This window comes from Scyliorhinus torazame, chromosome 30 (genome assembly GCF_047496885.1).
Source record: "Scyliorhinus torazame isolate Kashiwa2021f chromosome 30, sScyTor2.1, whole genome shotgun sequence".
Taxonomy (NCBI): domain Eukaryota; kingdom Metazoa; phylum Chordata; class Chondrichthyes; order Carcharhiniformes; family Scyliorhinidae; genus Scyliorhinus; species Scyliorhinus torazame.
In genome coordinates this window covers 9,793,579-9,809,148 of record NC_092736.1, presented here as the reverse complement: position 1 = coordinate 9,809,148, position 15,570 = coordinate 9,793,579, and the positions used below count along the sequence as shown (strand labels likewise).

The window sequence follows — 15,570 nt, the reverse complement described above, 5'->3', positions numbered from 1 at the left end:
CATGTCCAACTCCTACCTACTCACACCCAGGGTCCCAGAAGATGTTTTTTACACTCTTTTGAGTAAAACAATGGAACAAAATAATTAACAAATTAACACACGGACCAATTAAATTGACAGGCCCTTGAAGGCGTAAAGTCTTTCTTAATCAATACCCTTCACTTGTTTAAATTTCACCTTGACAATACAATTAACATACTATTAACACATTGCAGTATTTTACCTGAAATGTTGAGTTAAATGCTTTTTTTGCCACATGATTAAATGTAGATGGGTAAAATTATCAAACACAAAAAGAAACAAAGATCATACCTTACATTCCACCACACTCTGGTCTGACTCACACGTGACGTAAATTTCATCCACTGCTCGTCGGAGATTGTCGAATAGAAATGCCCAATAGCGTGCCCGTAAGTCAATTTTTCTGGGCTGTCGACCCTTTGTTGGGCTCTTCTCCACTATGTTCTTCTCTCCAACAGTGCTTAATGAGGACTTTTCTGTTGAAGCAACCTGCAAGAAAAGAAGAAATGGCAGTTCCATGACACAGTACACACTGCACAACAGGTGTGCTCACACAGAATTGGTCAAATTAATAATCCAATAAAGGAAGTGACTGTAAAATACATTTAAGAGATTCCTCAGAAAACCACAAGCTCATTGTCTTGCTTTGAACAATAGAGACATAAGTGCCAAGTTGGTGTAGCAATAGATTCTCCAACATTGTGATTTGCATTCAACATTAGGAAGGCACTGACTCACAAAGATTTCCCACTCCTCAAATCCCAAAACTTAACTGTGTCAACTACAAGGAAGAAGAGAAAAATGGGATGGTAAATGGTCCCCAACAACAGTCAGGACTGGCAGAAGTCTGGGAATATGTTGCTTGTTCTTACCAGTTAAGCACGGTACCTCCGAAAACCAATAATACTGATTATAACTCACCTCACAGGTCAGCCAACACAATCCGTGATTCACGTGTTTGTTGCTACGTTGGACCACACATAGGCGTCTAATGTGGATTCTACCACATCCGCAATGACCTTGTCAGATACTGATGTTACTATGTAATGGTTCTATAGTCTTAAATGTGAATCCTGAGCGGGATATGTTTCTAGATATCAAAGATATAATTTACCTGTACAGGCAAATTTGGAAAGGACTTGAGTAATATGTTAGGCCCATGAGTTTCTTTTAAGTTAGCGTTTTAAAAATATAATCACTGTTTTATATATGAGGAAGATGGGAGCGTAGGTTAGACTAGCAATCCAGACGCTCAGGCTAATGCTCTGGAGATAGCTGGTGACATTTTAATTCACGGCAGCTGGTGGAATTTAAATTCAATTAATAAATCTGGAGTTATAAAGCTAGTCTCAGTAACGGTGACCATTACAACTATCACCGACGATTATTTTAAAACCCCATCTGGTTCACTACATCCTTTAAGGAAGGAAATCTGCCGTCCTTACTTGGTCTGACCAACATATGATTCCAAACCCACTGCACTGTAATTGAACACTTGACCACCCTCTGAAATGGCCTAGCGAGACTCAGTTCAAGAGCAAGTAAGATGGGCAACAAATACTGGCTTTGCCTCAATGCCCACATGCCATGAAATAAAAGATGATAGAACTTTTTGAGAGAGATATTCAATTTTGGATTAAAACTGTGAGCTACTGAGAATTGTTCCCAAATTCATGACAGAATTGAATTTCATCCAAATTATGTACCTCCAACAATGCATCATTCTCTCTGTAGTACGCTTTCTCAGTCTTCGCACACAAACCCTGAAGTGCTGCTTGGACCCGTAACTTTTGATTCAGAGGCGAGGGCAACGAACTGAGCCAATTTGCCACACTCAGGTAACAGGTTAGAATGAGATAAACGTCCAGAGATTTAGTGAAACAAATACCCCTAGTTTGAAAGGCTTGCATTCACAAAGACCTGACCGTGCATGATGGGCACAATAGCACAGTGGTTAGCACTGTGGCTTCGCAGCTCCAGGTTCGATTCCCAGCTTGGGTCACTGTTTGTGCGGAAACTGCACATTCTCCCCGTGTGGGTTTCCTCCGGGTGCTCCAGTTTCCTCCCACAAGTCCCCAAAGATATGCTGTTAGGTGAATTGGACATTCCGAACTATTTCTCAGTGTACCCGAATAGGCGCCGGACTGTAGCGACTAGGGGTTTTCACAGTAACTTCATTGCAGTGTTAATGTAAGCCTACTTGTGACAATAATAAAGATTATTAGAAATGTCACCGACTGACTGCCGGTGCTCAAAGAAGAATGATGGTCACTTTAATGGAGGTAGCATAAGAATGCTAACACCCACAGATTTGTACCCCAGCTTCCGGAGAGAACCGGGGGGGATTTGGATGAAAGAATATGCAAGGAAAACGAAAGGCTCACAAATGTTTAATGCACAACAAAATGATAACGAATAAACACTTTGTTCTCATGGTTCAAAATACTTTACAAGACTTTACTTTGCAAACAGCAGGAATTTACAATTTTAATACGCGGTTAGTGCCCCTTGTGTTTCAAAGCAAGTCTCCAGCGGACATAATGAACTTGCTAGAACAAAACGTGCATCTTTTATCCTCCATGCTTGCTCAAGCATTTCAAAGACTGTTTAACTTACTTTGAGCAAGTTTCTTACCATATTACTCTGTGGTTTTCTACATCTGAGGATCACACAGATAAGCATCACTGTAAATGTACATAACAAAAATTCACTTCAAAGCAGTGTAGCAGGGTGATAAAGGGCATTGGAAAAAGGTCACACTGAAATGTTCTAAATCAAAAACTATTCATTAAATCATCAGAAATGAGAGACTTTGATGGTAGAATAGATAACGCTCTTCTGAAAAACATTTACCTGGTTTGAACGAGGGGGTAGGGTTAAGAAAATCCACATGTTCCAAGAGGTACATCATAGATGTATGTGAAGCTGGGGTTAAATCTAATGTATGGGCAGAAACCTCATGAGTACCCATTGTCAATGTAATTATCACTAGAAGAATACAGCCAGTTCAATATATATATATATATATATATATATATATTTTATACACATCTATATAGCGTCAGATCACATTTCTCAAGATGTAGAAAGTACTTCACATACAATAATATACTGCCACTGCTGCTAGATCATCACCTGCAAGGTTGTCCTTCCAACCAACCTTTCTTTCTTTAACTCTTTGGCACACCAGAAAAGCACCTTTCCAATATTTGCCCAAAGGTTCAGCTAACATTTGAGCCATTTCCTCGTTCTTTGCTGGCTCAAGCTATAATGAACAGCTCTTCCTTCCCACAAACGTACCAGGGGCCAGGGGTTTGAAGGCGGAGGTTGGTTAAAAACAATGAAAATGAATGGCTAAGGAAGTGGGTTTCGTACCAGTCGTTCCAGTGGTATTTCCATATCAATTTAATTATGAGAACTGAGAGACATTCCTTAACATCAGTAAGTAAATATTACGATTAGGTAACCAATTATATCTAGATAGGATACAGTCAGTCTCCAAACAGCAGTCTGTAAAATAGAAGTAACCTATTAAGTTCTGTGCCATCTAAATTTATTTTCAACCATAAAAAAAAGCCCTTTATGTATTCAACACTGGATTAAGTTTGGAACAATAATATAAGATACAAACACTACAAGACTGGGAGAAATTGTCAGGACATTGTTTAGAATATCCATCACCTTTAGCACCCTGACATCACATGCATATGCTCATGACACAGGTCCCTGAACTGTAAAAAGAGAAATGGCAAGGTAATGGTTCAAACTGTAGAACTTAGTGAATGTTTGGTATAGGCAGTGCATGTGAGTTCCTCAAGACGAGGCACTGGCAGGTCAATAATCAAAATATGATTTTTCTTTTCTTAAGTGGACAATCTAGATGTATTGTAAATGCTCAGTGCCATACTGCATATTTGTCATTACAAATTATTTACATTATTTAATTGTAAATAATTCTGATTGGTTAATTTACCTTTGGCACAGTTGGCTATGTGTGCAATACCTTTCAGCGTACAAGTGGTTGAGGACATTGTAGGCATAATACGTGAATGCCAGTCAGCAAGTCACTGCAATTAAGAGTTAACTATTAGGTCATAAGCGATACCGTGCACTTTTGGAAACTACTGGGTCATTTGAATGAGAATGAGTAAAATGCTGAAAATTTAGAAAAGATTTTCCTCACAAATTTGTCTGTTGCTTCAAACATAGACTAGAACACTTTCAGTTCAACATGCAAAGTTGAAAGTTTTTCAATCAATCATTGCATTTCTTGACTCTTTCGGTTTTTAAAATGTGTGTATCCTATATTTTAAAAAGAGCAGTGTGTAACTACAATACCAGAAACCACCAGCTGAGATTCTCATCTAATTTCTCTTATTTTTACAAGAGCTCTTGTTCTTATAACGCATAGAAAGCAAGGTAAGGGTAAACACACAAGGGTTTTTCTGAGGCAACTATGGGGGGGGGGAACTGCTTACCATACAAAATTCTGGACCCATCATCCAAGCTCATTCAAAATTATTGCCCTTTCAAAGAAGGTATTTCTCCTCCCATCCCAACAGTGTCACTTGCCATCTATCCATGGTACACATAATTCTCAGCAGCCCTACACGAATGTGTACTGCCGTGAGTTTACCTACATGGAAATCTGTCATTTCTTAGACCATCTACTCAACTTGTCTAAAACTGTTTGAATAGTTTGACTTACGCTGATAAATTTGCCACTTTTGTGCATCACACAGTTGCTGTGCAATTGAGTCTGTCAAGAGTCACGCAAAATAATCATTGAAGTTAATGTCGATTGGTGTGAAATCAATTATTTGTCGACCTCACTGTTCTGATGTAGCTCTCAATATATAGGGGTAGTTTGATCAGAAACACACAATATGAAGAGCCTCAAGTATTTAATATAGTAATTCGAATAGCAGCTTATTTGACTTCTCAGTAACACCTTTACCGCCAATTACAGCTTGCAAGCTTAAACTTCAGGGCTATAACTGAAAGCAGCCTGCATCAGCTTTTTAAAGTAAATTTAGAGTACCCAATTCTTTTTTTTTTCCAATTAAGGGGCAATTTAGCGTGGCCAATTCACCTACCCTGCACATCTTTTTGTTTTTGGGTTGTGGGGCTGAGACCCACGCAGACATGGGGAGAGTGTGCAAGCTCCACACGGACTATGACCCGGGGCCGGGATCTGACCCGGGTCCTCGACATCATGCTAACCACTGCGCCACCGTGCTGCCCGGCCTGCATCAGTTGAAGGAAAGTCGTTGGGTCACACAAAGTTGGCAGCCCTCGTACAATGCTCAGTTCTGATCAGAAAATGATATCCTTCGTCTTGCACTGTTAATCTTGAGCAAGATTGACGACAGCACAGCTGACATCTGGGATTGACTGTCCCGACCTGGATGCATTTAGTATCCGGGACTGCAAAGAGTAAATTTTTTAAAATTCTCCTACCCAAAGTAAGACTTGCTTCTCACAGACTCTGAAATCACTACAGTACAATAGATGAAAATTAGTTCTTAGTTTGTAGAGATGTGGACGCTAATAAAAAATCAGTTTACCAGGAGGAAATGATTTGAGAGTGTAACCCTATCCAACTGCACAGACTGTGGTACCAGTTGGCTAATGGAAAGGTCATCTTCAGTCCCAAGCCACCAGCTAGACCTGACACCGCTCGTTTGTCACAGTTCAATAACTGCCACTCAAAGTAGAGGCAGTCCAGCTCCGAGAGAGGAATCTGGCTGCGCAGCTAAAAATATTTTACCCTCCATTAGCTGCATGCAAGGGTCATGGTGATCCAGATGCAGGGCAATTGCAGGAATGGCAATGCATTGTTGATGTTCATCTCCAGCCAATGTGGAAGCAACTTTTTTATCCAGAATTGGAAACACAGAATCAGGAATATAACAAAAATTTAATGCTGCCATCACCTCACAGCAGATAATACAATATCTATTATCTAAAGCAGAGTTCAGGGAACATAGCAGCTATCAGCATCCCTAAAATTCAAATAGAAAGATTATGCATGAGAAAAACAACACATGGGGAAATAGAGCACCTTATGTTTCACTTTAAAAAGCGATTCTAGGCCTCAGATATGGTACCTTGCATACCCATTACCTTCACAATACACATTAACCAGTTCCTGCAGTGCTGCCTCTCCAGGCTCCACGCTGATATTCTTCACACCAATCAATAGTCCAGCAATCGGCTCTGCTGTCTGTGCGTTACTTGAAGTCTGACCTCACACATGTGCCTTATTGATTTTAACGGCAAGTACAAAATCCCTGCAATTTGGGGAACAACAACAATTTTGTCTTTTCCTTTGCTGTTGGTCAAAAGCTAATTGAAATCCATGGGGTATCGAGGTCTACACATCCAACCACAGGCAGAGCACAACTATGCCCGCGCTTCCAAATGTTCAGCTCCGTTTCCTTCATCGGGCACAATATATCGAGCTAGTTTTGCATTGGGCTGATTACGTTCTTCCACATAAAATACTCAATTATTCACAAGAAGAGCAAGTGATATAAAACATTTCGCCTTTGTAACAGCAAGTCCACTTTTAGTGGGGGTGGGGTGTAGATACACATTTAGAAACAAATTTTATTCCACTATTGCATTGAATTTCAGGAAAGGGATACGAAGTGAGTTACATGACATTGTTTACTATAATATGTAATATGAAATCACATTCTAGTCAAAAATGGTAAACTTTGCTGGAGATTTTTTTAAAAACATAAATTATTAAAAGAGATTAGAATATAATATGCTGCAGTTAAAAATCAATAGGCAGCCAAGAACACAGCGAGAGTTTAGCAAGGATCAAGCCAATGCATCCATTATTGTCTTATTACATCCAGACCTGCTATCTAGGTTTATTAACCAGCGTTGCCCTTGTGATCTTGTGGGAAGTCACTGGTTGCCTGTTAAGTTTGTGTGAATAATTTTTATTATCATCTGCTATTTAAAGTATACGGGGCAGAATATGTGTAAACATAAGATAAAAGTGAACTCTCCGACTGCCTATTTCAGGTTACACGAATATTTTATCTCCAAACATTTTCATGGATGGTCTCAAACAATTATCACTATGTCCTCCAATAATATGCCCAACAATTTTAAACATGGCTCACTTCATGTCTTGTAACAGCTTCACGCACCGACCTACAGTTCCCAGTACAGCTATTAGGAAGGAAATACAATTAAACAATGACACATTGGATGGCTTTAGAACCAATTCTTGCTTCTTCCGCTCCCGCTCCCAACCCCATTGCTAATTCACTGAGATATACCTAATAGGAAGCGGGATTCTCCCATGCCGCGCCGTATGGGAGAATCGCCGTTCGCGCCATTTTTTCCCCGCGGCGCCGGTCCGACGCTGGCAGGCAATTCTCTGAGGAGCGGAGAATCGGTGTCATTTGCGCCGGCGGGTATGGCGCGGCGCCGGTCGCGGGCCGCTGTCCACAGCCGGGCCGCCGATTCTCTGGCCTTGATGGGCCAAGCGGCCGCGCGAAAACGGCAGAGTCCCGCCGGCGCCGTTCACACCTGCCCGCAGCCGGCGGGAACTCTGCGCGTAGGGTCAGGGGGCGGTGTCTCCGCTGGGGTCTGGCCCGCGTTCGGGGCCCACCGATCGGCAGGCCGGCCTCTCCAGCCCCGCCCTCATTTTTATTACATGGCCGGCCCCTGAACCCCCACGCCATGTTGCATCGGGGCCGGCGCGTTGAACAAGTCCCCCGGGCATTCGCGGGTTGGCGCGGCGCCCAGTTGGCGCCTGGAAGGGAGGCTAGAGCGGCGTGAACCACTCCAGCGCTGTGCTGGCCCCCTGTGGGGCCAGAATCAGTAGCGCCCGCGCCCGTTTTGCACCGTCATGAAACGCGACGGCGTTCCCGACTGTACAAACACTCTGCCTCCATTTCGGGGAATCACGCCCAGGGAGTTTCCAGGTTTAATACTTAGTTTATACTTAACTAGGCAATAGAGATGTTACAAATGGTCTTGGTGTTCCTGAATTTAATAGCTTGCCCCTTATTGCTTTCCAGCAATTCTCAGCTGTAGTATACTGTGAGGACAGAAGAGACTCAAATGCCGCGCCCAAAGTTCAATTCACTTGGCAATTCTCATTCTAGATATTAAGAACGGCCACTTGAGACACTGTAAAGACACCGGTGCCTGTTGAACCAACAGGTAATCAGCATATTCAAGAGACAAATTGAGAAAATTAACACAAGGTTTGATTTTTCAGATACCCGCCTCATCACAAAAAGCTTCTGCTGCCGTACAGTGGAGATAATTCTGTTTCTACATTTTTAATGCTGCAGTGTTTGGTTGTGCACAAAACAATCAACTTGTATTGATTTTTAACTAAAATATAACATCCCAATTTAATATGAACTGTCCAAATTTGACCAATTTATTGACAGAGAGACCATGTCAAATTAAACTGGTTTAATATAGATAGTTTTTATGCAGTAGAGGAAATATATGAGACAGTATAGATTACAATGTATTATTGTATTTTTCACGTCCAATCAATTATGAAAATGTTGAGTTGAGGGTCAGGTAACAAATAATAATCAGTGTTCTGTCTGTTTTGAGAGCAGGATTACACAACGTCTAAATGTTTAATGCTGTTTATCTCTGAGCAATGGAATATAAGGAGTGAATTAATGGTGCAATACTGACAACACCAAGCTTAACTCATGCCAACACTTTGAGAAAATGCCTCAACAGGACAATGAAAAGATTAGAATGTCAAGGTATGGCCCAATGAGTAACGACACTCCCCATGTAAACTTGAATAAAACGGCCATCACTAAACTGACATCAATATACTGCTGCCAAAATGAATAATCTTCTTTGACAATGCTCATAATTATTCCCCTAAAATTGCCCCACCATTACTGCTGCAAATGAAAGAGATTCTCCTTAGACAAAGGGTGAAGCAAGTTCAAATGCAGCACTCAAACAGGCCACAGCTGAGATGAGCTATCTCGGTCTTAAAGATCGGACCCTCTAATCTGCATAATTTAGTGTCATCCCAGACCATGCATTTAACAAATATAGCTTTGAAATCTAAATTTGACAAGTACAATTCAATTGCAGGTCACTATATGATTGGAATTATATGGCACTAGCATGGTTTTAAAGCATATATGATGAACTTACGGCAGACGTCTAATCCAAATGTACCATGTTCCTCTCCAGCTTCCAGACAAAAACTGTCAAATTTTTCTGAAATGACCACTGCCAAATCCAATTACAAGTATGGATGTGCAAAATGAAGCACCTACTGAGTGAAACAAGATTGCCAAATCAAATGCAGGCTACCACATCACAGCCTGTTCAGAAACAACAGATCTTCGTTTGATGACATAAATTTAGGAGTGAGTCCTTTGGACTGGAAAATCAGTGAATATGAAGTTGCCATTTGCAAACATCTTGTATTCGGTTTCACACCTGCAGCCTATCTCATATCTTCTATATAACTTCAGTCATAAACCGCACCACACACGTGGCGACACAGTGACACAGTGGTTAGCACTGCTGCCTCACAGCGCCAAGGACCCAAGTTCGATCCCGGCCCCGGGTCACTGTCCGTGTGGAGTTTGCACATTCTCCCAGTGCCTGCGTGGGTCTCACTCCCACAGCCCAAAGATGTGCAGGGTAGGTGGATTGGCCACGCTAAATTGCCCCTTAAATGGGTATTTTTTAAAAAAATTTAAATAAAGCGCACCACACAGTTAACAAGAAAGGAAAGGAAAAACTATTCCTTGTATAATAAGTCTCATCAACTCAACAATACTTAATTATTTCAACCATACTGAGTCAAATGAAGAATTAGCACCCAATTCTATTCAGATGTCGTCCTGAAAATAGGAAATTCTGGCAGGAAGGATCACATTATCTTAGAGAACCTAACGGTGGATCCATGTTCAAGCCCCCCCACAGGACTTTCCTATCTCCAATTTGGCCTCACGATAAAGATGAAAATCTACCTTTGCAAGTTTCCACATAGTCACCACTCTCCCTGAGTCCAGCAACAAGAGGTGTTTGGCTTACTTCTGGCTTGCATAAAAATTGTTAATAATGTCACTACAAATTACATTGACTGGACCTGTACATTACTAAATCGAAGTAACTGTTCTGTATGCCCGGTTTGTCCTGTTTCTCATTAGTCTATTGTCTCCAGTGCCAATTTCTGTGGACTTGGCAGATATCCACAGATGCAGTCAGCCAGATTTTCCCCAGACTTCGTCATTGCCAGCTCACCTTTCTTTAAAGATGGAGCGCAGGTAATTAAAAAGACAAATGGAAAGCTGCGTTTTTTAATAATAGAGGAATTGAATCAAAAAGGAAGGAAGTAATGAGTGAAACAACAGATGGTGTATTTCAGGAAATTCTGTAATTCTGGATGCCACTTCTAAGATATCAGAGCCCTGGAAATGAAAATTCACTGGAATAATGAATGAGAGATTATAAATTATTGTCAATAGTAGAAAAACTACAGTATTTTTACAGTTAATTCATTTATAGGATGTCGGCCAGCATTTATTTTAAATGGCTTTTCCCCAGGGTAAAGGGGTCAATTACTAGGGGGCATAGGTTTAAGGTGAGAGGGGCAAGGTTTAGAGTAGATGTACGAGGCAAGTTTTTTACGCAGAGGGTAGTGGGTGCCTGGAACTCACTACCGGAGGAGGTAGTGGAAGCAGGGACGATAGGGACATTTAAGGGGCATCTTGACAAATATATGAATAGGATGGGAATAGAAGGATACGGACCCAGGAAGTGTAGAAGATTGTAGTTTAGTCGGGCAGTATGGTCGGCACGGGCTTGGAGGGCCGAAGGGCCTGTTCCTGTGCTGTACATTTCTTTGTTCTTTGTTCTTTGTTCTATTGCCCATCCCAATGCCCTTGAACCGAGTGGCAGGAGGCCATTTCAGAATTAACCGCATTTTGTGGATCTGAAACCACATGCAGGCCAGGTAAGGTGGCAGATTTCCTTCCCCAAAGGGGAATCAGGTGGGTTTTTCCTTCCTGATTTTTTTATTGAATTTAAACACGGATCCCCAGAGCATTACCTTGGGTCTCCAAATTACTAGTTTAGTGAAAATACCACTGCTCCGCCGCCACCACCTAGCCACCTATGCTTCTGAAGGTTGTGGGTCCCATTTCATAGTCTTGAACAATTCTGAGGGAGCACTGTCTTTCAAATTAGTTATTAAACCCATCTGCCCTCTCAGGTGAACTTAAAAAGCTTACATGGCGCCATATGAAGGACAGGTCAGTTCTCCCCAGTGCCTAGGCCAATATTCAACCCTCTCAACCAACACCTAGGGCGAAATTCTCCCGAAACGGCGCGATGTCCGCCGACTGGCGCCCAAAACGGTGCCAATCAGACGGGCATCGCGCCGCCCCAAAGGTGCGGAATGCTCCGCATCTTTGGGGGCCGAGCCCCAACATTGAGGGGCTAGGCTGACGCCGGAGGAATTTCCGCCCCGCCAGCTGGCGGAAACGACCTTTGTTGCCCCACCTGCTGGCGCGGAAATGACATCTCGGGGCGGCGCATTCGCCACAGAGTGGAGAATCGCCGCCATTGGCACCGGCATGGTTGGCGCGGCGCCAGTCTATGCGGCCGGCCCGCCGATTCTCGGCCAGGGATGGGCCGAGCGGCCGTAGTAAAATCGCCGAGTCCCGTCGGCACCGTCCATACCTGCTCTCAGCCGGCGGGAACTCGGCGTGGAAGGGACGGGGAATGGGGGAGGGGGGGGCCTCCTTTCTTTCGCGCCGGCCCCTGTAGTCCTGCGCCATGTTACGTCGGGGCCAGCACGTTGAAGGAAGCCTCTGCGCATGCGCGGATCCAGCGGTGCCCAGTTGTCGCCGGGTTCAGCAGCTGGAGCAGCGTGAACCGCTCCAGTGACGTGCTGGCCCCCTGTAGGGGCCAGGATTGCTGATCCTGAGGCCGTGTTGACGCCGTCGAGAAACGCGACAGCGTTTCCGACGGCATCAACACTTAGCCTCAGGATCACAGAATCCCTCCCCTAATTATTTGGTCATCATGTCATTGCTATTTTCAGAACAGTATTATGACATTTAGTTACTCTAATAATGTCAGAAATGAGGCAATCAAATAATTTGCTGTAAAGCACTTTGAGGCTGCGAACGACATTATATAAATGCATATTTTCCATTTCTTTTAAGGATGAAGGTTACTCCAGAGCTTGCACATCTCATTCAGTCCTGATTTTAACAATTGTGTTATAAATGTAAATCCCCATAATTATCATGGAGACTGACCATATAAACCTTTCACACTATAACTTCTCTTATAACACAACGAGAATGAGGGTGTATCACAGAGAGACAGGCTTATATATGCAGACACAGTCATTTGTAATGGGAATAAACAACAGAAAGTGTGCACAGGCATAAGATTAATATATTACATAGTTTATTAGAAACAACTAAATTCCCTTTTAGTATTCTAAAGAGTCATAGAAACCAAGCAGTGTTTTATTATACCTGTTTTATGACCCTCTGTGAAGCCAGGGCAGATCGCTGAGATTTCACTGTTTCCCGTGTTTTTCCACTGATGTGTGTCTTGGATTTTCCTGGAACAATTTCATAAATGTCATTGGAAAAAATTGCACAATATGTTCATAATTAAGATCAGTCTGAAGCAACAAAATAAAGCTTATAACAAAGAGAAGGAGGTCATTGCATTGAAGAACCAAGTCTCTCAAACAATGAAAGATAAAATGTTTTAACAAACAACCTTTAAAGCAACCTGATGTGGCACTGTTAAAGTTGTTTTGAAACTGTTTTGAATTTTTCCAACCGCTCTTGCAGCAAGCCACCAGTTAATTTTCAGCTACCTGCCCTGTTTTCCCTGAACTATTTAATATTAGAACATGCTGCACTTTGACTAACATTTATATTTCAGCCGTGTGACACATGTATTATCTGTAAAACAGGATTGCATAGTGGCAATTCAGTGAAATGCAACTGACTAAAGGGGATTTTATTTAATGCTTCTGAGCAATGTTCCCTCTTAATTTCTGTTTAATGTGTGCAGCCAGATTGTTGGGCTAGATAGTCCCTTGAAGAGATCTTTGCTTGTGCTAGGCCTGTTTGTTCCCTGTGTGGCACATTCCTGATTGCTGAACAGCCATGCATCAGTATAGCTTAGAGGGAACATTTCTTCCAAGTTGGCATTTCAACATAGCACTTGCAAGAGTGTTGCATTGTTTGAGGCACTGTCTTTTGGATGGGACATTAAAGTGAAGCCCATCCACCTGTAACAGTGTCAGGTAGAGACACTTGCCCTTGTGTTATTCTTTTCTTCAACCAATATCGACAACTGGTTATGCAATTCAGTGCAGTTTGTGGGATATTGCAGTCTGCAGAATGGCTCGTGCATTTGCCTACATAACAAAAGCAACTGAACTTCGAAGATATTTGCTGTTTGACTGCGCTCTTTGGTGCAAATGAACAAACAGGGTACAGACCCATGAAATCTGGGTGACATGGTAACACAGTGGTTAGCACTGTTGCTTCACAGCGCCAGGGTCCCAGTTCAATTCCCGCTTGGGTCACTGTCTGTGTGGAGTCTGCATGTTCTCCCCGTGACAGAGTGGGTTTCCTCCGGGAGCTCCGGTTTCCTCCCACAACTCTCGAAAGACCTGCTTGTTAGGTGAATTGGACATTCTGAATTCTCCCTCTGTGTACCCGAACAGGCGCCGGAGTGTGGCGACTCGGGGCTTTTCACAGTAACTTCATTGCAAGCCTACTTGTGACAATAATCAAAAGATTATTAAATGATTGTTTCACAATCATCTTGTCGGATCAACAAACTAAATGTGGCTATCCAGGCCTTCTATTCCAGTGCATGCACTGCAGAGCACAGCTGAGCTCTGTTACAGGCTTTCAAATGGCTCACAGCATTAAAGCAGCACAGCAACTCCATAGATATACTTTTGTCCAAAATAATACAAAAGCAGGTGTCAAACACAATAAGGCACTGCAAGTCTGTGCTATTGTAAATCCTTACTCAATGATGAAAATCTACTTTAAAACAGTAGAAAGAGTAAGTCTGGCATTGAATGCAGTCAGCACATTTTTTTTTTTTTTTTTTTCGGCATCCAACTCTTCTGAAATCCAAGAAAGAATGGATTTTTGGATATGGATCCATGGCTGTCACATGCATTGCTTAAGTAGTTGAAGGTTGTGGAGTAAAAGGCTGAGAACTCTACTTGGCAAACATATACTCTCAGTGGTCAACTATATTTTATTTTTGACATACAATAATTTAAGTCAAGCAAGTAATGAACAAATTCGAATAGCACGTCCAAAAAAACTGCTTTAACTTTCTTCACCTCCTCCTTATTCCCCCCACAATAATATATGAATCAGATCCATGTTTAAAAATGCCTGCGCAAAAGGCATGACAATGCTGAAACTGATAACCTTCTTTTATGCTGTCAATCTAGTTCACCTCCTGCAATGTTTAATGCTTTATCTAGTTCTACCATGGCTTGTTATTCCATACCCACTTTAGGATTGAGACTTGCCAAATAAACATAACAGATGTGACAAATAAAATTTGATGTGCAACCATTATCTACAAAATGAGTTAGCGAGGCAGCCTGTCATTATGAGCTATTTTAAACCAGTAATTGTGCTGAATTTACAAACGACAAACCCCAGTTCCCTTTTATTGATGCTCTTGTGGTACTAAAAACATTGATCGCTTTAAGCACTATCCCATCTCGCCAATCGATTTTCTACTGTTTGACCATGTAACCTGACCACTGACAGCCCACTCCGAGGATCCACTTTCCCAGTAATCAATACAGCGCCCTCCCTTCGACTGGGGAAAGTTTAGCAGTGCCTTGGCTGCTTAGTCCTTGGATGCGGAGGCAAAACATTCGAGCTAGGTTGTAGATACGCCACAAGGCCAATTATTACAGTGAAATACTCTCAAGACCAGCAGAATACAAGTCACAAGTTTTTAAACTGGAGTCCGACAACCTCAGGGGGTCACTGGGAGACACTGGTGTTGGCAAACTGGGTCTTTGACAATTCGGTATTCTCGATTTCTCTGTACTTATTGATTTACTTGCTTATCCTGCTGTACATTAATAACATTTTTCCCAAATTGTTACGGTACCCAAGTCCAGAAATTGGGGGTTTCCAGGACTATGATGATATCTGTACCAAGGTCCCCACACAGAAAGGTTTGGAAGTTACCAAAGTAAAAAAAAAGAGTGCACCCGTCAATCCCGTGAAATGATTGATAGTAGAGGATGGTGCAATGCTTAAATTCCTCCCCCCCCCCCCCCCCCAAGTAAAGCTTTGTAGAACACTCCACAGTTAAGGACTTCCCAAAAACACACACAACCATGCAAATACCTGAAAGTTTGGATATTAAAACAAAAAGTCATGTAAATATTATCCGAATTGTAAATAAACATTATGAAGAAGAATTATTGGGGAAACTGCCATTTTCTGAGAATCCTCAAATGTGTCGTTCAGCAGGTTTTAA

General features: G+C 42.2%; 1 protein-coding gene across 2 annotated transcripts in view; it reads right to left on the bottom strand.

Annotated features, from left to right (window-relative positions):
- The window catches only part of scaper (S-phase cyclin A-associated protein in the ER), a 464,954-nt gene that overhangs the window by 427,060 nt on the left and 22,324 nt on the right, over positions 1 to 15,570 (bottom strand). For both annotated transcript variants that reach the window (XM_072492784.1, XM_072492785.1), the window contains exons 3-4: positions 12,549 to 12,637; positions 313 to 510 (exon numbers count right to left, since the gene is read on the bottom strand). In XM_072492784.1, the coding sequence (XP_072348885.1) occupies positions 313 to 510; positions 12,549 to 12,637 (287 nt within the window). The remainder of the gene's footprint in view (positions 1 to 312; positions 511 to 12,548; positions 12,638 to 15,570) is intronic.